An 18,475-nucleotide genomic window follows, 5' to 3' on the forward strand; every position below is an offset into this window, starting at 1 on the left:
GCTGGAAATCTGGGGAGAAGTTTGCATCCCCCAGGTGCAGGTGTCCCATGTCGGGAGCTGGGAATTTGCTTTCTCTCAGCCTTGGCTGGGCCCAGCCTTATCCCCCCTGAGTGCCCTCAGCTGCTGAGAAAGCAGGAAGGTGGAGCAGTGCAAAATCCCTTCTCCCTCCTGGGGCTTTCTCTGGGGTCTGTGCTCATCCCTGGCTGTCTGCTGGGAAGGGTCTCACAAGGAAAGGATCTCACAAGGAAATCCATGGAGCTGCTGAGGATGAGCTGTGCCAAGGCAGGAGCCACTGAGGGCACGAGGAGAGCATGGAAAAGGCCAAGAGGACTGGGAAAAGCTGAGAGAATTGGGATTGTTCAGCCTGGAGAAGCTGTTCCAGGGTGGGCAGGCCCTGGCACAGCTGTGGCTGCCCCTGGATCCCTGGCAGTGCCCAAGGCCAGGCTGGACAGGGCTGGGAGCACCTGGGACAGTGGAAGATGTCTCTGCCATGGCAGGGGTGGCTCTGGGTGGGCTTTAGGTCCCTTCTAACCCAATCCTGTGATTCCATGATCAGTTAGGAAGGTGCTGCATGGACAAGGACCCGGGAGTCACACGCAGGGAACAGGGAATCCCAAACCCCTCAGCTAATGCTGGAAAGGGCAAACCCAGCAGCAGTGCTCATCCGGAGGGTGGCATGTGGGAAGCAGGGAAGGAATCCTTCCCCCCACTGCTCTTCTGAGGTTTTCACTTTGGGAAAGGCACAGGAGGGCTCTGGGGGCTCTCAGGAATGAGCAGAGCTGGGGTAGAGGGCTCTGGCTCAGTGGCAGCACAGCCAGGGCTGTCCCTGGGGCTGCTGCAGCAGGGTCTGCAGCAAGAGGAATAAACAAGGGCAGGAAAAGAAGTCACAGCAATAAAACGCAGCAAGGAAGATTTAGGAGAGAGCCTAAAAAATTCCCTCCATGTGGCTCCCCTGAGAGCCTGCACAACGAGAATGTGGAATCTCCATCTCCAAATGTCAGGGTAAAGTATAGCTGGGTCTGCTGGAACTGCTCCTCAGGGTCCCTTCCAGGCCTCTTCCTCCATCTGATTCCTCTCTCCACGGCCTCAGAATCTGCTTTACAGCCTGGAAAGAAACACAGAGCTGAAACAAGTGCATGACAGATTTCCTTGGTGGTGAGTTGGTTTTTTAAGTGACAAATGGGAAATTCCTGTTGGAGAAGCCTGATTGCAGTGTAATGAGATTTTCTGTGAAAAAGCCAGGATCACACAGAAAAGCTGTTTGCTGGATCTGCTGCCTTGGTGCTGCTCTGAGCTTTTATTGGATCTGCAAAGTTGGTGCTGACACAAGATTTTGGTGCCGTTTTCTCTTCGGATGTTCTTCCTCCAGATCAAAAGCCTGATTAAATACAATAAACCAAAGGTGCAGATAACAGGGCAGGAGATTGTCAGCTCAGAGTTTCCTGCTTCCCTGTTCACAGCCCCTTCTTTTCTTGCTGGTTGTCCTGGCTGGCTTTGGAAGGCGTGACGTGAGCAGAGGCTCTCCCTCCCCCTTCCCGAGTGCACCAGGATGAACATCCCAGGATCTCCAGGTTTTCCAGCAGCTTCCATCCCTGTGAGGTGCAGGGACAAGGCCAGGCTTGGCACCGGACAGGGTTAATGTGGAGGGGCCAAGAATGGTGGGGAGGGTCTTCTACAGGAGCCTGGAGTGCCAGGACACAGGGAATGGCTGCAGCTGGCAGAGAGTGGGTTGGGATGGGATGCAGGGAGGAAATTCCTCCCTGGGAGGGTGCCCAGAGCAGCTGTGGCTGGCCCTGCATCCCTGGCAGAGCCCAGGGCCAGGCTGGATGGGTTTGGAGCACCCTGGGGCAGTGGAAGGTGTCCCTGCCATGGCAGGGGTGGAATAGATGAGTTTTGAGTCCTCCCAACCCAAACCATCCCAAGTTTCTGTGATTTGGGCTGGTCCTTTCCATGCCAGGCCCCTTCTCTCCCTGTGCTCAGCTGGCTCCAGTCCCAGGGCAGTGGGAGCCACTGGGGGAACTGGGGCTGCCCTGCTCGTGGCACTGGTGCTACTCCTTCCTCCAGAACAAATGCCAGGATAAATCACTTTGCACTCTCTGAGAGATGAGTTTATTTTTTATGTCACTAAGCAGGGTTTGTGAGCACATCTCTATTTCTGTCGTGAGCAGCACAAGTGCGGAGTCAGGGGCTGGGTGCTCACCAGGCTGCTCATTGTGATGTCTCCACACTTTCCCCTCCTCCCTCACTCCCAGAGCAATTAACAGGAAATCCAGCTGCTGCCTGAATGGACACATTTCCAGCAATCTTCCTTAATTCTTTATTTACTGTAAAATGAGCGGGGCAGAAACTGCAACGTCAGTTCCTCTCCTGAGGCTGGGCCTGCTCCTGCTCCCATCCCTGCCTCTCCCTGCCCTCTCCCCATCCCAGTCTCTGAGCTGGGATGGAAAGCAGCGTGGGGAACACCTGACTGCTGCCCATGATCCCTGGAGGGAACAGCTTCCAGGGGATTGCTGTGACCAAAGCTGAGGGCTCAGTCAGTGCGGGGTGTCCCTCCCTGCCCTGACACTGAGTTGTGCTCACAGAGCTCAAACTTCACTTGTGCACCTTCCAGAGCAGGGCCTGATGGCATCTCCTGCCAGGCAAAGGGAAAATTCAGAGTGCTGCTGTGAATGAGGAAGGTTTGTAGCAGTGGGGAGGCAGCCAGGGGAGCAGAGATGGATGGAGAACATGAAGGGAACCCCTGTCCAACCTGTGCCTTCCTCCTCAAGCAGAGCCCTGAGAATGCTCCAGGGATCAATCAGGGCTGTGAGCACACACCAGACCCTGCCCTGCAGAGAGGGGATCCCTGAGATCCCTCTGACATCTCCCTCTGCTGCTCTGCACAGGTCTGGGGACACCTGGGGCACCTTGCCCTGCTCTCAGCAAACAAAGGGAGATCTCAGAGCTGCTGAAAGGCTTCGGGGCAGCCCTGGACTAAGGAAGGGCTCAGGGGCTCTCCCAGGAATTCAGCCTGACCTCGGTCCCCTCTGGAGCAGGAGCAGGAGGAGGAGGAAAAGGAGGAGGAGAAGAAGGAAGGAGGAGGAAAAGGAGAAGAAAGAGAAGAAAGAAGAGGAGGAGGAAGAAGAAAAGAAGGAAAAGGAGAAGGAGGAGAGAGAAGATGGGCAGGAGGAAGAGAAGATGGATGAGGAGGAGGTGAAGGAAGAGAAGGAGAAGGAAAAGGAGAAGGAGGAGGAGGAGGAAAAGGAGAAGAAGGAAGAGGAAGAAGAGGAACAGGAGGAGAAGAAGGAGGAGGAAAGTGAGAAGAAGGAAGAGAAGGAAAAGGAGGAGGAGAAAAAGGAGAAGGATGAAGAGGAAAAGGAGGAGAAGGAAAAGGAGAAGGAAGAAGAGAAGGAGCAGGGGGAGGAAAAGGAAGGAGAGGAGCAGGAGCAGAAGGGCTGCAGCAGACGGTGCAGAAATGAAACAGGTTTGGGGAGGTCAGTTCAAATGATGCCATCACATCTGGGATTTCCATGGACAGGGTGGGATGGATGCAGGGCAAGGTCCAAAATCCCAGTGGGCACAGATCAAGGAACTCATGGATTCTCCATCCAGGCCCTCCATCCCAGGGAGAATCTCACCCACAGCAGGCTGTGCAGTGACCTTGAGGAGCCCTGAGCTGTGCCAAATCCTACAAAAACGCTGTTGTGCATTCACTGGGATGTTAGCAAAGATCTCAGGGAGGTCAGGGGTGCAGGCAGGTTTGTTACAGAGGATCCAACCCTGATAAATCCACATTTAACAGCCACTGTGCCCTTGGCTGGCCCTTCCCAGCCTCTGCTGTAAACCTTGTGCTCAGCAGCCTTTTGAAATTATTATTTAGCCTTTATCACTGTTATTTTAGGTTGTATTGTGTCTGGAGGAGCTTCCAGAGGCAGCTGAGGATGGTGGGGTTTTTTCAAGGCAGGCAGCACCTCCTCTTGGGATAAAAATCAATGAATTGGTACCAGCAGTCCAAAATCCGAGCTCAATAATTATTAATATTAATAATGATAATTAATTTCATTAATTCCTAAGGTATTTACAGAGAGGGTCTGGCCACAGTGAGCTGGGTCTCTTGTGCTGGTAGAAATTACATTTAATTGTAGTAAAGGAAAGAGAATTAATTAATAGAATTAATGCAGTGGGAGAATCAGCTCTCTAGTTAAGGTGGGTGTTTGTTCCTCAAAGGAATAATTTCTTTAAAGGGCAAGTCAGGACCCACTAAAAAGTGCAGCACTGCTGGAGTCAGGGGATTTCAGGGTAAAACAAACTCAAAGCAGAAAAGTATGTGATGATAAATGTGTATGGGGGGGACCTTAAAAGACTGGGGAGAGCAAGAGTGAAAAATAGAAATTAAAAATAATCCAGAATTACAAATTTACTGTGAAGTGGCTTGGGAGGCTGCCAGACCATTCTGGGGACTGAGAGCCTCCCTGATTTCATTGCCAGCCCTGGGAAAAGCATCCAGGTAAAAGAAATGGCTCTCAAACAGCTTTTGCTTGAGAGCAAAATCTGTTTTTATTTCAATAGCAGTGACATCCTTTTGTCACATCCAGGCTCTTTTGTTCCCTTCAGTGCTGCAGCTTTGGGTGGAAGGAGTCTGGCAGCCACACCTGGAACTTGTTTTCCAAAAATAACATTTACTTTTGGCTAATTTAATACTTTGCAACTTCTCAGGAGGAGTTTTTCATTTGCTTTCTGAGGGACTGTGTAAATATGAATAAAAGTCAGCTGTTTCACGAGCAGGGAAGAAAATAAAAGAGAAAAAAAGAAAAAGCTCCTTTGGCAAACACCCACATGGGAGTTTTTAAAGCAGCCTCAAACTGCATCTGTGGGCTGCAGCTCCTCCTCCACCCCTGAGTGTCCCTGTGCTCCAGAGAGGGAGAGCAAACAGGAATTCACCATTTTAAAGGCACTTTTTGGGGTTTTGGTTAAAAATTGCAGTGGTGCTGTGCTGTCCCCAGGCATCCCTGTGCTGCCAGGTGTGAGCCTGGAATCAGGGAGGGAATTCCAGAGGTAAGGTGGCAATTCCCTTCTGCGGCTCTTTCATGGAAAACTTGCCAAGTTTGGATTTTCTGTGGCGCAGTTTGGAGGCCCTGCAGTTGTTTGGGGCTGGGCACGCTCAGGCCCAGCTGATTCATGGTCAGGGTTTGGCACAAGCACTGAGACCAGGACAGGAAGGAGCTTCAGCAGGTGAAAGTAAAGGAATTTCGCTGAAAATGCCCCAAAGCACCTTGAATTAAGAGGATTTCCAACCTTCCTGGCCAGCAGCTCTTGCCCTGCCTCAGACCCCTGCCTCAAATGAATCCCCAAAGGAAAACCTTTCCTATCATATTTTCCACAGAGATTTCAAGCCTTTCTTAAGCTGCTTTACCTGGTTGTGACCAAACCTTTTTCTTGTTTAAAACCACAGAATTTCACGGATGCTGCCTGTGCCCTTTGCAGTCTCCCAGACCATGCCATCCATAAATCCCTGCAGTCTGAGCATGCTGCAGCCTCCAAAGTAATTTAGCACAGGAGGAACCCACCCTGAGTCCAGGTGAGCTCAAGAGTCAGGAAAATCTCACTCCTGAGAACTCTGCAGATGGCTCAGCACTGACCCTCATACTGGAGATTCTCAGATGCAGATGAATTTTAGATTAAGAACTACAAATCACAAACTCTGACAGCATTCAGATTCTTTTCTGTGCTAATTTGTGGGCCATTCATTGCAATTTTTTGGTTGCTGATGCTGCAGCTGTTTTTGCTCAGTTCCTAGGGACATAAAAGTCACAGACTGTTGATTCCTTTGTCCTGTTGAATTATCTTAGGGACTAAGTCAGGTTTTGTTGCTAATCCTTGCCACTGTAAATTCAGAACTAATGCCCAATATTCAGGTAAAAATCTGTTGTTCCCAGGGGATTTCTGATCAATTTGTTTGCTGGAATATTCCTGGTGGCTGTAAGTGGCAGAAAGTCAGAGACTCTTTGTGGATGGGAATAAAAAGAAGAAAATTCCTCTCATGAGCAACGTGGGAACTGCAGGATGCTTTCAGGAGGATTTTTGGAAGTTTCTTTTTGATAATTTCAGAAGGAAGTGGAGTGGGGCAGCCAGTGCTGCTGGGGTGGGGAGGCTCTGGGTGAGGGAGCTTTGAGCAGTGCTGGCCAAGCAGAGCCAGGATTTGAAGGTTCCTGTCAGGAGGAGCTTCCGAGGGGTTGAGGATGAGCTGGAGAGAGCCTGGGGAGGCTGGAGGGGCTGGGATCCTGCAGGCTGAGCAGGAAACAGGCTGGGAAGTAGGGAGGGACCTGCCAGAGACACTTTTTTCCCAAGGCAGATGTGGTGGGAGGAACCATCTGGTGTTTGATGGCGCTGGCTCGCTGCCCCAGGCACTGAGGGGATCCTCAGCGCCTCCCTGTCCCACCTCAGCCCCTGTTTGCAGCTGCCAGGACCCAGCTGAGCTGGAGGTTTCTGATGGAGGCTGTGGCCGTTGTTAGCTCAGCTCTGTCCATCCCTCATTGTTAGAGAATCCCAAATCCCTGAGGCTGCAAAAGTCCCAGCTGTGCCCCATCCCCACCTCGTCCCCAGCCCTGAGCGCCACCTCCACCCGCCCAGCCCAGGAGATTTGTTGGAGTTCCACAGGAGAATTGGGGCAGAGAAGGACACCCAGGCCAGGAGAGCCTCCTGCTCCTGCTCCAGCTGCAGATCCACAGACTGGCTCTTGGCACTGGGCTCCAAAGCAGGAGCTGATTTCCTGCTGCTGCTTCACAGCCTACAAACCCAGCTTATGGCAGCAATAAAAACAAACCAAAGGCTTTTAACTGTGACACAACAAAGCTGTGGCTGTGCCTGAGCCCCAGATGGGGAATGACACGAGTCCAGCACAGCAACCTGGGCAGGACAGGGGCAGGAGCTGGGGCATGGGAAGGACAAGTTGTGCTCTGCTGATGCCTCCAGGGGCTGCCTGGAGCAGAGGCTGGGCAGAGTTACAGCAATAAATAGGTTTTTATGAAAAGCCCTTCACAGGACACACCTTGGGCAGTGCCAGAGCCCGGCCGTGGCTCCACCCCAGATGGATCCTGGCCACGAGTTCTCACACTTTGATAAGTTTGGGTCCATTTCCATCCTGGGGTTCAGTGTCCAGTTCCAGCTCCAGGGGATGCAGTCCCACCCTCCCAGGTTGCTCCCCTCCATTCCCTGCTGTTTGCACTTTTGGGGCTGAAGCTGCAGCGGTGTCCTTGGTTGTGGGGCTGGAAAAGGATTGTTCTGTGGGGCTGAGCTGTGAGCAGAACTTGCTGACACTTTGTATGGAGTGCAGAGTTATAAACTAACACAGTCCAGAGTCTGGAAAATAGGAAAGCTCAAACTGAAGGCATCATCCCCTGCAGCAGCAGCAGCCCCATGGCAAAGCTGAGGGATCCCCACATTTGCCAGCATTCCCGGTCTGCATGGACAGCAAACAAACCAGTTATTTGACACAGAAAGCACAGCTGGTGCCTTTCTGGGGCAGCAGTTTCCTCATCCTGGTGCTGGTGTGAGGGGGAGAAAAGCTGGAAGGTTTTTAGGAGAGAAAATGTAGGTTCTGAGGAGGTTTGGTGAGTTGTGAGCAAAGAGGGAGCACAGCACGGATCAGAGTCGGGTGGTGAGAAAGGATTCACCCCTCCCTCTTGCCCTCAGCTGTTCATTGACATCTCTTACTGTATTTTTGGTCTTCTGAGAGAGCCAGGCTGTCCATGGGATGTTTCTGGGCTGAGGTTTGAGCGCAGCTGAAGGCCGGGTTTGGATAGCAGAGCTGACAGCAATCGCTGAAGGTGAGAGCAGCGAGCTGGGAGAGCTCATAAGGCCCCTGTCACAGGCAATAACCCGCAGGTTTTACAGCTGCTCCCTCTCCCTCGCACAAACACAGCCTGGCAGAGGCAGGGAGCTGCTGCAGGTGTCTCTGCTCTGGAACAAAGTCGCCCTTGAGAAGTTTACTGCTGTCAGTATTTGATCCAGGAGGACACGACTGCCCGGCCGTGCCCTTTCCCGGGGAGCAGCCCTTGGACTCTGCTGCCTGCCGGGGCTATTTTGGTACTCAAGGATGAAATTTAAGCTCTGCCATTGACAGAGCAGTCTGAAGTGAAGCTGAGGAGGCTCAGAGGGCAGGGCTGGGGGCTGTCGGGCCAGGCTGGCACCCAGAAATGCTGTTTGCACATGAGCTGTGCCTGCCGCTGTCACCCCAGTGCTGCCTGTGACTGGGGAACCCCTAAACTCAGCCAGGTTTGGGTGGGCAAGCCAGAGACTTTCCTTAAAGAGCTTTTGATGTATAAAGGCATTTTTTCTGGGCTCTGTATTTCAAGCTGGAGTCCATTTCATTTTTGGGGATGTGTCACGTCTCTGTTAATTTCTGTATTTAAGCAAAGTGCTCCATTTTGCCCTGCTGGAATGAGGCTGGATTAAATCTGCCCAGCAATCTGTCTCTGCTGGCAGCTGAGGGGCTCCCTATCAGCTCTGTCCTTCCTGGGGAGGGAAGAGACAGCAGAGACAGGGAAGGCAAGAGGTGCTGTGGGAGGGGGCAGAAATGGAGGGAAATAAAGCCATTTTTATCTGGGAGAGAACAAGGTGAATCACTTTGATATTTCCTGTTCCTCAAGTGTTGTCATGGGCAGGATATTCTCTTACAACACTTGGAGGGTTTTGGACTTCTCTGCAGTGATGAGCAAGAAATTGTCTTTGGATTGAGGTGACTCAATTCAAAAATAGCAGTTTAGTGTGGGCTGGGGAGATCTGGTCCAGTTAACCTCTGCTAACAACTTCTTTTTCTCTGATAATGATGGGGCTTTGAGGAAAATCACCACCCCAAAAGTGAAATGAGTGGGGAATCGAGCAACAGCTCTTTTTTTATTCAATCCCAGCTTCAATTTAGCAGCTGTTCACCACAGAAAGTGAGGAGCCTCTTGAAATCATGGATTTAATGGTAAATGTCAGAGTGGTTCTGCTGGCTTCGATCAGGAATCCCACACTGGATGGGAGCTAAATGACTCCCTGCACTTCCAAGAACTCCTCCATGAGCTGTGGGGAACAGCAATTTCCAGGGAAGGCTAAAGAGTTCCTAAACAGCTTCTGCTCTGTGTTACCCCATAAAAAACGTGTATCTGCCAGAAACCTGCACTGGAATCAGCCCTCATCCCTGCACACCACACTGTGCTCCAGAAAGCTGGCAAAGCATTATTATAAAGAGGATTTTTAATCTTACACTTACAGAGAGAAGAACAAAGTCACTCAGTGATAAGTTCCAGTTCTTCACAGAGAGCATGAGACGTGCCGAAACTGAATTTAATTTGGTTTTAATTTTAGTATTTTTAGTTTTTTATTATTTATTATTTAGTTTTAGGGGGGGGTTCTTAGTTATTTTAGTATTGTTTTAGTTTATTTTTACATCCCCCTCCCTGCTCTGTGGTGCAGCAGAGAGTGTCACAAATTGCAATTCTGATCACTCAATTATGTCCAAAGGCATTGGCAGAAGGGGTTTTGGTAGGTTGTGGTAAAAGTGTGAATTAAAAAGGTTCAATGGCAAGGCTCACTCTGTTTCTTACTACAGGGAGTAGAAATACAAAGAACAGAGAGTTAAAATTGATGTAGAATGATTTGCAAATGATTTCCACAGTGACCAGAGACCCAAAAGGGTCAGGGAGACCTCCAGTGAGTTGTGAGGCTCAGAGGAGCCCTCTGCTCTCTGAACTCCTGATGGAATTTGGCTGCAGCTGGTTCCAGTCTGAGTCTCCTGTGCACAATTTGTGTCTGATGGAGTTGGCTGCATGGATTTAATCAGAATTGATTCAGGAACTGAGGGTCTGTGATGAATAACAGGGTGTCAGCCTTGCCTAAGGAGGAATCTCTCAGTCTCAGGTAAGGAATTTTTTTGTATTTAAGGAAAAAAGTGTTTGGCTGGAAGTCAAACTGCACTCAATGGGAAAGGTGTGTGTGAGACTCCTCACTTGCTTTGCTCCTTGGTTAATGAGTCCTGGAAAAGCTGCCAGCTGCTCTTCCTGTGCTCATTGTGGCATCAGTGCCCTGGCATGTGCTCCATGTCCCTGCTCCCCTGCGAGGCTTTCCTGGAGCAATTCCTGCCCCTGGAGCCATTCCCTGCCCATTGCTGGTTTGGTTCAGGATTTCCTGGAGCAATTCCTGCCCCTGGAGCCATTCCCTGCTGCTGCTTTGGTTCAGGGCTCAACCCCATCCCTGCCAGAGCAGGAGGGCCAGTGTGGGTCTGTCTGCAGGGAAATGGGTTTTGCAGAGTGCTCAGCCCACCTGGGACCGTGGTGTGTCACGGACATATTTTATGAAAAGTCCTTTTGCCAGGATCTTTTCTCCTGAGAAGCTCCAGCTTCTCCATGTTTTGCTGCTTTGGAATGTGATTTGGAGAATTGTTTTCCCAGCATGTGAATCTGTTTTTACTGGATGACCAATGCCAGCGCCTGTGTCGAGGCTGTGAGCAGTCACAAGATTTTATTACCATTCCATTCCTTTCCTTTGCAAGCCTTCTGATGTCTCCTTCCTCTTTTCTTTTAGTATAGTTTTAACCTATCATTTTCTTTTAATATAATATATATATCACAAAATAACAAATCAGCCTTCTGAAGCATGGATCAAGATTCTCATCTCTTCCCTGGTCCTGGGCCCCCTGTGAACTCCAGCCCAGTGGTGGAGCAGCTCCCCAGCCCAGCACTGCAGGGAATGGGGGTGGCAGCTCTGCAGTGACTCAACTCTGCTGTCAGCACTCAGCAGTGACAGAGAGGAGCTGATGGGCTCAGGGATGGAGAGTGGCAGTGGCTCAGTGAGCCGCTGCTGGCAGGGGACGCGGTGTGGCCATTGCTGCCATCTGGGGGGACATTTCCCCCTCCCCTGGGCAGGGCAGGTGAGGCTGTGGGGCTTTGTGGTCACCTGCTGGCCACCAGCCAACCTCCCATGGCTGTGACAGGTGAAATCTGTGTTAATGCCTTAAATCCAGGGACAGATCCATGCATTTATCCATGGATGGGCTTTATCCTTTTATCCATTTTATCCTTTTATCCATTTTATCCATTTTATCCATTCGCTGGGTTTTCCCAGCAATGAGGAGGAGGAGGAGGAGAAGGGGCAGATCCAGGCCAAGGGGACAGTGATGTATGGTGGTGTTCACAGGGGTCCCAGGATAAGGGAAGGGATGAGAATCTTGACTCCATGTTTCAGAAGGCTGATTTATTATTTTATGATATATATTATATTAAAAGAAAATTATATATTAAACTAAAAGAATAGAAGAAAGGATTTCATCAGAAGGCTTGAAAAGAAAGGAATGGAATGATAACAAAAGCTCCTGCCTCTCAGAGGGTCCGAGCCAGCCAGACTGTGATTGGCCATTAATTAGAAACAATCAACATGAACCAACCAAATATGCACCTGTTGCATTCCACAGCAGCAGATAATCATTGTTTTTCTCTTCTTCTGAGGCTTCTCAGGAGAAAAAATCCTAGCAAAAGGATTTTTCATAAAATATGTCAGTGACAGTGGTGTGCCAGGTGAGCTGAGCTCCCCTGCATCCCCCAGTGCCACCAGTGCAGCCTTTCCATGCTGACTCCTGGATTGCCTTTGTTTTTTGGGTTTTTTTTTCCTGTTTGTGAAGATTTCCCCCCCCCATTTTAGAAATTGTTTTTTGGGGTTGGTTTGGCTTTGGTATATAGAAAGTTTCAGTTATTGTAGAAGTCTCCATGATAGCAAGATGGTACAGATATTGTGTAACACCAGAGCACACTAAAATTACAAATTTTCCAGAAGAATAAAGGAAGAAAGATGCCCCTTAACTGGAATTTTGATGTACAAAATCACTGAAAAGTTGTTCATCCGTTTTGCAGGAGAAATCAGAATTAATTTTATGCTGATATCTCACAGGGTGAAACCATACCAGGCATTTTGTCCTAGGGAAGAACTCCAGCGCAGGAGCCCAGGAGAGTGGATTTTTTGGCTTTTTCCTCCAAATTCAGGTTGGAGGTCAGGCCTTAGGGACACAGAGGTGAACCTCTAGACCTCTCCCTCTTTTCTTTGCAAAACACAGCAGCAGTTTTGGAATCAGCAGAGTGCCCAAAGAACCACCAGCTGAAGCTTTAAGCTGCAAACAGGGGCCAGCCAAACTGTGCCTTTTTGGATAAAAATATCCTTTTGACTCCAACAAATTTCCCTTGCAAAACGCTGTCTAATACACACATCCTGAATTACTCCTCTGGCAAGCACCAGCCAGGTCTGCAGAGTGGGGGGCTCATTTGCATTGCAAAGCTGCCATCAGTGTCTGGGAAGGCTGAGGCACTTCTATTCTGATTTTCCTTTGAAGCCAAGTAACCACAGTGGCATTATTTGCATCTGGGCTGGCATTGACAGGCTGTGGTGGTGCCTTTATCCCTGGCTCCCTAGAGACAGCACAAGGGGTAATCAACAGCCTCAAGTGCTCCGAAACTGAGCCTATTTTTTCCACTGGATTAGCAGCAGCAAATGCACAAGCACATTATTAAGATGGTGCATTCATTTCTTTGGAGTCAGGATGGAAATTTGATAGAGTTAAAAACCCCATTAATATTTACATCACTTAGTGGTGCTGGAAGTAAGTACATTTATTTTAACTCAAGCTGCAAAGCATTTAGTTCTTTGTAATTACAGCACTGCTATTAAGTATTCATAAGGCTGCACAATAGAGTGTCACAGGAAACCTGGTTTAATTTAGTGGTAAGTCAATGTTTTAGGTTTGTGTAAAAACAGAAACTAATTTACCAAGCCTTCTTGCTTGTGTTTTCCCACCTGGGCTTTGCAAACTTTCTTCAGCTTGGCTCTATTCACGCTCCTTTTTGTACCTTTGGAAGTTGGGAAGCTGCTGGGGGAGACTTGCAGGTGTGCAGGTGATTTGGGATGGGCAGAGCCAGGCTGGGGGAGAGCTGGAAAGCTGCCTGATGGAAAAAGAGCTGGAAGTGTTGGTCTGAGGCAGCTGAACATGGGCTGGTGGGTGCCAGGGGGCCAAAACACCGAGGGCCTGGATCCTGCAGTGGGTGTCTCCAACGGAGGAAATCTGCATTTATGGGAGATCCTGGAGCTAATCCTGTATTCCTCTCTCCCCTGCAGGATGAGGTCTCTCCTATGGACATTGAACTCCCAGCTACCTGAGCCTGCTGCCTGTGATGGAAGAGCTGGATGTGAATGTGAGGTAGGAGGAAGGACTCAGCTGCTGCAGCCTCTGAGCTGGGCTGGGCAGGGACCCTCAAATGCATCTGCAGGGATGCAGGGCAGCATTTCCTCCCTGCCTGCAGATAAAACTCTCTGCTCGTGCAGCAGGGCCTGGTTTGGGGTTTCCTGGAGCTCCTCTGAGGACGTGACATCACCCTGGTATTTGGAGAAGTGTCAAACGTGGCCTAGACATGTCAAGGATTTCTTTTCAGTAGAAAATGTTATGAATTTTGAAAAGGTTGCAATGTGATGTTGGAGAGACATTCCTGGAAATTTTTGACAGTTCAGTTTGGAACTTGCATTCATCACAGCTCGAGGGAGGTGGCAGACCTCATTTTCTCTAATTCCAGAGTAGAAAAATAAATGACCCACGAGTATTTCCTATTTCTATTTTATTGGATTTTTTAATTTCGCGTGGCTCAGAGATTGTTATTGGGTACATTTATTACAGGCAGTAGGTTAATGGGATCCTGTCAAGGGGTTTGAAATCAAAACCTCAATTTGGTTACAGCAATCCAGAGAGGCCAAGCTCTGCCTGGCTTGGGCTCTGACCAGTGTAAATCACAATTGTGCCATGTTTGGGGCTATGAAAACCTCCCCAGACTTTGGGTGAGGCTCCATCATCTCCCTACAGAGCATTCCCAGCTGCCAGGAATGAAGCAGAGCCTCTGGTGGTCTGACAGCCCCTCCTTATGTCATGGGAGCTAAATCTCATTCTCTTGTATTTTTGGAGCCCTTATCTACCCCAGTTCTGCATGCCATTTTTGCCCTGCATTTTTCTGCCTTTTTGTCCTGCCCTTTTCTTTCTGCTCCTTCTCCTCCTTTCACCCCCACCCACCATTTTTTTTCCACACCATTTTCCCCACTTTTTTCCTGCCATTTTTTCCCCACCTCGTTTTTCCTGCCTTCGTTTTCCTTCCTTTTCCCCCACATTTTTTTTTTCTTTAGCCTGCTTTTTTTCCTGCCTTTTTTCCCCTTCTTTTTCCCATCCTTTTCCCTCTGCCTTTTTCCCTGCCTTATTTTTCCCTCATCTTTCCCCCCCCCCTCACCTTTCTTCCCTTTTCTTTACCCGTTGCAACAATTTAGGAAATGGTATTTAACTGAGAATCTGAGCTTTGCTCAAAGCTGGCACCTGATTTTCCTGGGCTGGCTGAAGTTTCCCTTGGAAAATCTCCTTAATGCTGATAGGGGAAGATGTGTGCTAATGTCTTTACAAACAATTCCGGGGGTGTTAATTAACGGCTTTAAAATGGCTCTCGATGTCTCCAGCAGCCTCAAGGGCAAGGCTGTTACAGACCCAGACAAGTTTGACTCCTGAATTTTAGGGTCACAGATAAAGGATCAGCACAAAGCAGTGGGGAAAGGAAGAGGGCTACAGGCAGCCAGGAGTTTGGGATAAAAGGAATTTTGAGATTCCCCAGTGGACTCCCTCCTTTTGTACCAATCAAGCTGCAGGACTCCTCTGTCTCCTTTATGGACTCTGGCTTTTGCCACACGTGGGAAATATTGACCCACAGTTGTGTTCCAGGCAGATTTGGGGATATTGTCCTGAATACTTCACACTTGTAAAGGGTTCTTCTTTCCTCAGGTTCTTACAGTCTGGATAAACAGGTGGAAAAAAAAATCCCCAGCACCTTTAATGCTGGCAAACAGCTTTTACAAACCCCCTTTAATTCTAGCTGCTGGTGAAGGCAGACTCCCTTTGCAAAGTCAACTTTAGAAAAACAAGGTATTATTTCAGTTTGCCACAGCAGTAATTGCTTTTTATTTTTAAGCTGAGCCCCCAAACCCGCTGAATTTTAGATTGATGTTAATTGCTTCCAAACTTGGCTTTATCAGCTTTACTTTTCTCACTTTGCTGCTGAAGGTGTTTTTGCGGCTTGAAAAGTGCAGAGCCCTCCAGCAGTTCTGTGTGCAGCTCATTAATCTTACCTTGACTTTGAGGAATGAGCAGCAAGGTGAGGGAACAAGGAATCACATCGGTTGGGTTGGTTGTGTTTGTTTGGAAGCAAAGGCAAAATCCCATTTTTTAACCCAAAGCCCTGGTACAGAGGCACGGGGAGCGCTGGTGCTGACAGCTCCATCCACACCCCTGGCAGGCAGTTGTGTGTCTGGGGAGTCCCAGATGCTGGAGTTTGCTGTGCTGGCTCCTTCTCCCTGTGGAGCTGGGATGGGTTTGGCTCCTGGTGCTGGGCACAGGCAGGGAGGGTCCTCAATCTCCTCTCCCCGTGCAAACCTGGGAGAAACAGGAGCAAGAGTCACGGAGGGAGAGACAGGGACCCAAAGCCCCATCCCTGCAGCTCCAGGATGTCCTAGAGGAGCTGGGGGTGCCCTCACCCCCTGCTCAGGACACTGCCAGCCACTCCCGAGGGGGACAAGAGCTGGGCTCAGCGGTTGCAACCAAACGGGCACCAAAATGGCCCAAAGTGCTGGAAATGGGAGGAGTTGAGGGAAGAGTTTGAGTGCTCTGGGTGCCCTGGCAGTGGGGATTCATGGAAAGCAAACAGCTGAGGTTGCAATAAGGTGTTTATTCTTGTGTACACAAGGTCTTTTCAAAACCTCTCCAGCTCCTACACTTGGAGTCATTAAATCATTGTTTATCTCAAGTCCTTTGATCACACTTGTGTTTAGGTGAGAAATAGCAGGCTATAAAATGTCATTTCACAGGCCTGGAGCTCTCTTCCTCCTTCCCTTTCCAAGGGAAGATCAACTCTAATCCTTCTGTGGTATCAGCAGCACCCACCCAGAGAGGGATTTGCTCCTGCATTTCTGCAGAGCTAAATGAACTGGTTGGGAAGATTTTCTGCCAAACGCTGTCTCCTCTACCTGATTCCCCAGGCTGGGAAAGGGGCTGGGGTACCAGGAGGGGCTGAGGGAGCTGGAAAAGGGCTGGGGAATTCCTGAATTCCTGAGGGGGCTGGGAAGGGGCTCAGCCTGGAGAAAAGGAGGCTCAGGGGGCCCTTGTGGCTCTGCACAGCTCCTGCCAGGAGGGGACAGGGACAGGAGGAGAGGGAACAGCCTCGCGCTGGGCTCAGGGTGGGCACAGAAGGCCCATGGAAAGGGGGCTCAGGCACTGGAACTGCCCGCCGGGAGGGTGATCCCCATCCCTGGAGTGCCCAAGGAAGGGCTGGAGATGGCACTCGGTGCTTTGGGCTGGGGACAAGGTGGGGACAGGGCACAGCTGGGACTCAGTGCTCTGGGAGGGCTTTTCCAGCCCCAGTGATTCCATGAAATGCTGTAAGCAGCCAGCAGAAAGAGGCTGTGGGGTTTGCCAGGTTCGTCCTCTCTGTGCCTGGAGGTGCTGAGGTGGGTGGGCACAGCAGGGACACTTTGGGAGGAATGCACACAAACATCTGGGGCATCCCTCAACCTGCATCCACAGAGCATCCCCCACCTGCCAACGGCACCAGGGCAAGGCAGGAGGGCACAGGGAGCAAGGAATGGTAAAGAGGCTCAGTTTTGCATTTTGTGCTACCAGCCAAGCATTTCCAGTAGCCAAAATACCCATTGGAAAAGTAGGATTTTTTGGCTACTGGAAATGCTTGGCATTTGGGGGGAAAATTGGGAAATTTGGGGAAAAATTCTCTTTTGGGGGGAAGTTTTCTTTCCTAAATGCTCCCTCCAGCCCAGGCCCTGCTCCATGGGGGAGTCACAGCCTGGGTGTTTTTCATATTGTTCAACTCTTTTCTCAGTTTCTAGGGAAACACTTTAAAGCACTATATTTATGGGAACATCTTTCCAAACACCTCCGCCAACACTTAATTAATGGAGTTTTGGAGCCTGGCTCCAGCTCCTGCAAATTAACAGTGTGCTCTGCTGGCAGCTGTGCAAGGGAGACACACAGGCTCTGGAAATAGAGCAGGGGGTGCAGAGGGGCAGCTCCTGTTGGTGTTTGTGCCCAGCCCCACGGGGAGCTGAGGCTTCACCTGCTTTTATCAGAGCAGTCTGTGCACATGGAAATTCCCTGCGCTGAGAGCTGGCCCACAAAAATGAACGTTGTGATGTCTTGCATCACATTTTTAGCATCAGCGTCTGTGCACAGAGGGGCAGTGAATAGAGATCTGGAAAAGGCTGTGGAAGGATGTGGAAACCACCCTAAAATCTGGGATATCCTGGGGCAGGCTGGGCTCCAGGGCTTGAAATGGGCTGGGCCTCATTGCCAGCTTTTGCCCAGGGCAGCTGCAGTGCCAGGGGCTTTCCACAGCACCTCCCTTGATTTCCAGGGCTGACCCTCAGCACTGGGCGGGCAGAATTCCACTTGTGCATTCCCAAGTTTGCATTGCCCTGTTTGCCAGGAGCGGCTGTTCCCAGGAGTCAGGGACCTCTGCAGATGGGCACCTTCCTGCTGGGAGCTCCTGCCCTGCTCAGCCCCAATTAATCACAATTAACAAACAATTCACAAACACTCCCAGGGCTTCCCAGGCTGGTCCTGCCTCCTGGGTGGCATCAGCTCCATGTGAGCTGAGCCTGCACTGCCCATCCCTCCTCAGAGCACCCCCACCTCCTCTCCTGTTTATCTGCAGTGAGAAATGTGGGGAGGGCTTTGTGGAGAGCGTTCAGGACATGCACTCAGCTGGCCATGGGGGAGGAGGTTTAACTAAAACAAAACCAAGGAATTGAAGCGTTCTGCTCCTGAGTCAAGGGCGTTCCACGTCCTTGCTTAGAGAGGACACCTGTCTGGAGCCTCCACACCAGTGAGGCCATAAAAATGAGCTGGTGAACACCAGGGGCTGGGAGGTTTCTGGCTGCCACCACTGGAATTACCTTTAACAAACTTTGGTTTTTTTTAGTAAAGCTCAAAATGGGCTGGGAACTGTTTTTGTGTGGCTTGGAGTCACACAGGGGGTCAGGGAGGGTCTCAAATAAAATGTATTTTAGAAATCAATGTTTTATCCTCTCTGTGCCAAGTCTTCCATTAGCAGAGGTAACTGCAAGGAACTTTTTTGTTCCTCTGGAGGTTTGCAACTGGGAAACCCTCCAGGAAATATCAGAAGTTAGACAGCCAATAGCTGTATTTGTCTTTTGCTGTCCAAGGTGTAAACAGGCAGTGGGAAAAGGGCACAGCCTGGGTATTTTAATACCCAGCCTCGTGCCAGGACCCTTCCAAGGGTCTTGACTAAATGCCTCTCATCTAACAATATTTTCCTGACTGCAGATATTGTTTGGAAAAGCAGAGCAGGACCTCCATGGTTTCTGATTTGAACATCTTGCAAGTCCCTGGCTTTGGGCAAGGATGGGAAAAAAGGTTTGAGAA

At 50.0% G+C, this 18,475-nt stretch overlaps 1 protein-coding gene across 1 annotated transcript in view; it reads left to right on the forward strand.

Moving 5' to 3' along the window:
* The first annotated feature begins 5,519 nt into the window (after positions 1-5,519).
* The window catches only part of HTR4 (5-hydroxytryptamine receptor 4), a 52,124-nt gene continuing 39,168 nt past the window's right edge, over positions 5,520-18,475 (forward strand). Inside the window, 2 exon segments of the mRNA XM_031055286.1 lie at positions 5,520-5,557; positions 13,120-13,201. Of these exon segments, the coding sequence (XP_030911146.1) occupies positions 13,176-13,201 (26 nt within the window). The 5' untranslated portion in view covers positions 5,520-5,557; positions 13,120-13,175.

The sequence above is a fragment of the Geospiza fortis genome, unplaced genomic scaffold (assembly GCF_000277835.1).
Source record: "Geospiza fortis unplaced genomic scaffold, GeoFor_1.0 scaffold55, whole genome shotgun sequence".
In the NCBI taxonomy this organism is placed as follows: Eukaryota; Metazoa; Chordata; class Aves; order Passeriformes; family Thraupidae; genus Geospiza; species Geospiza fortis.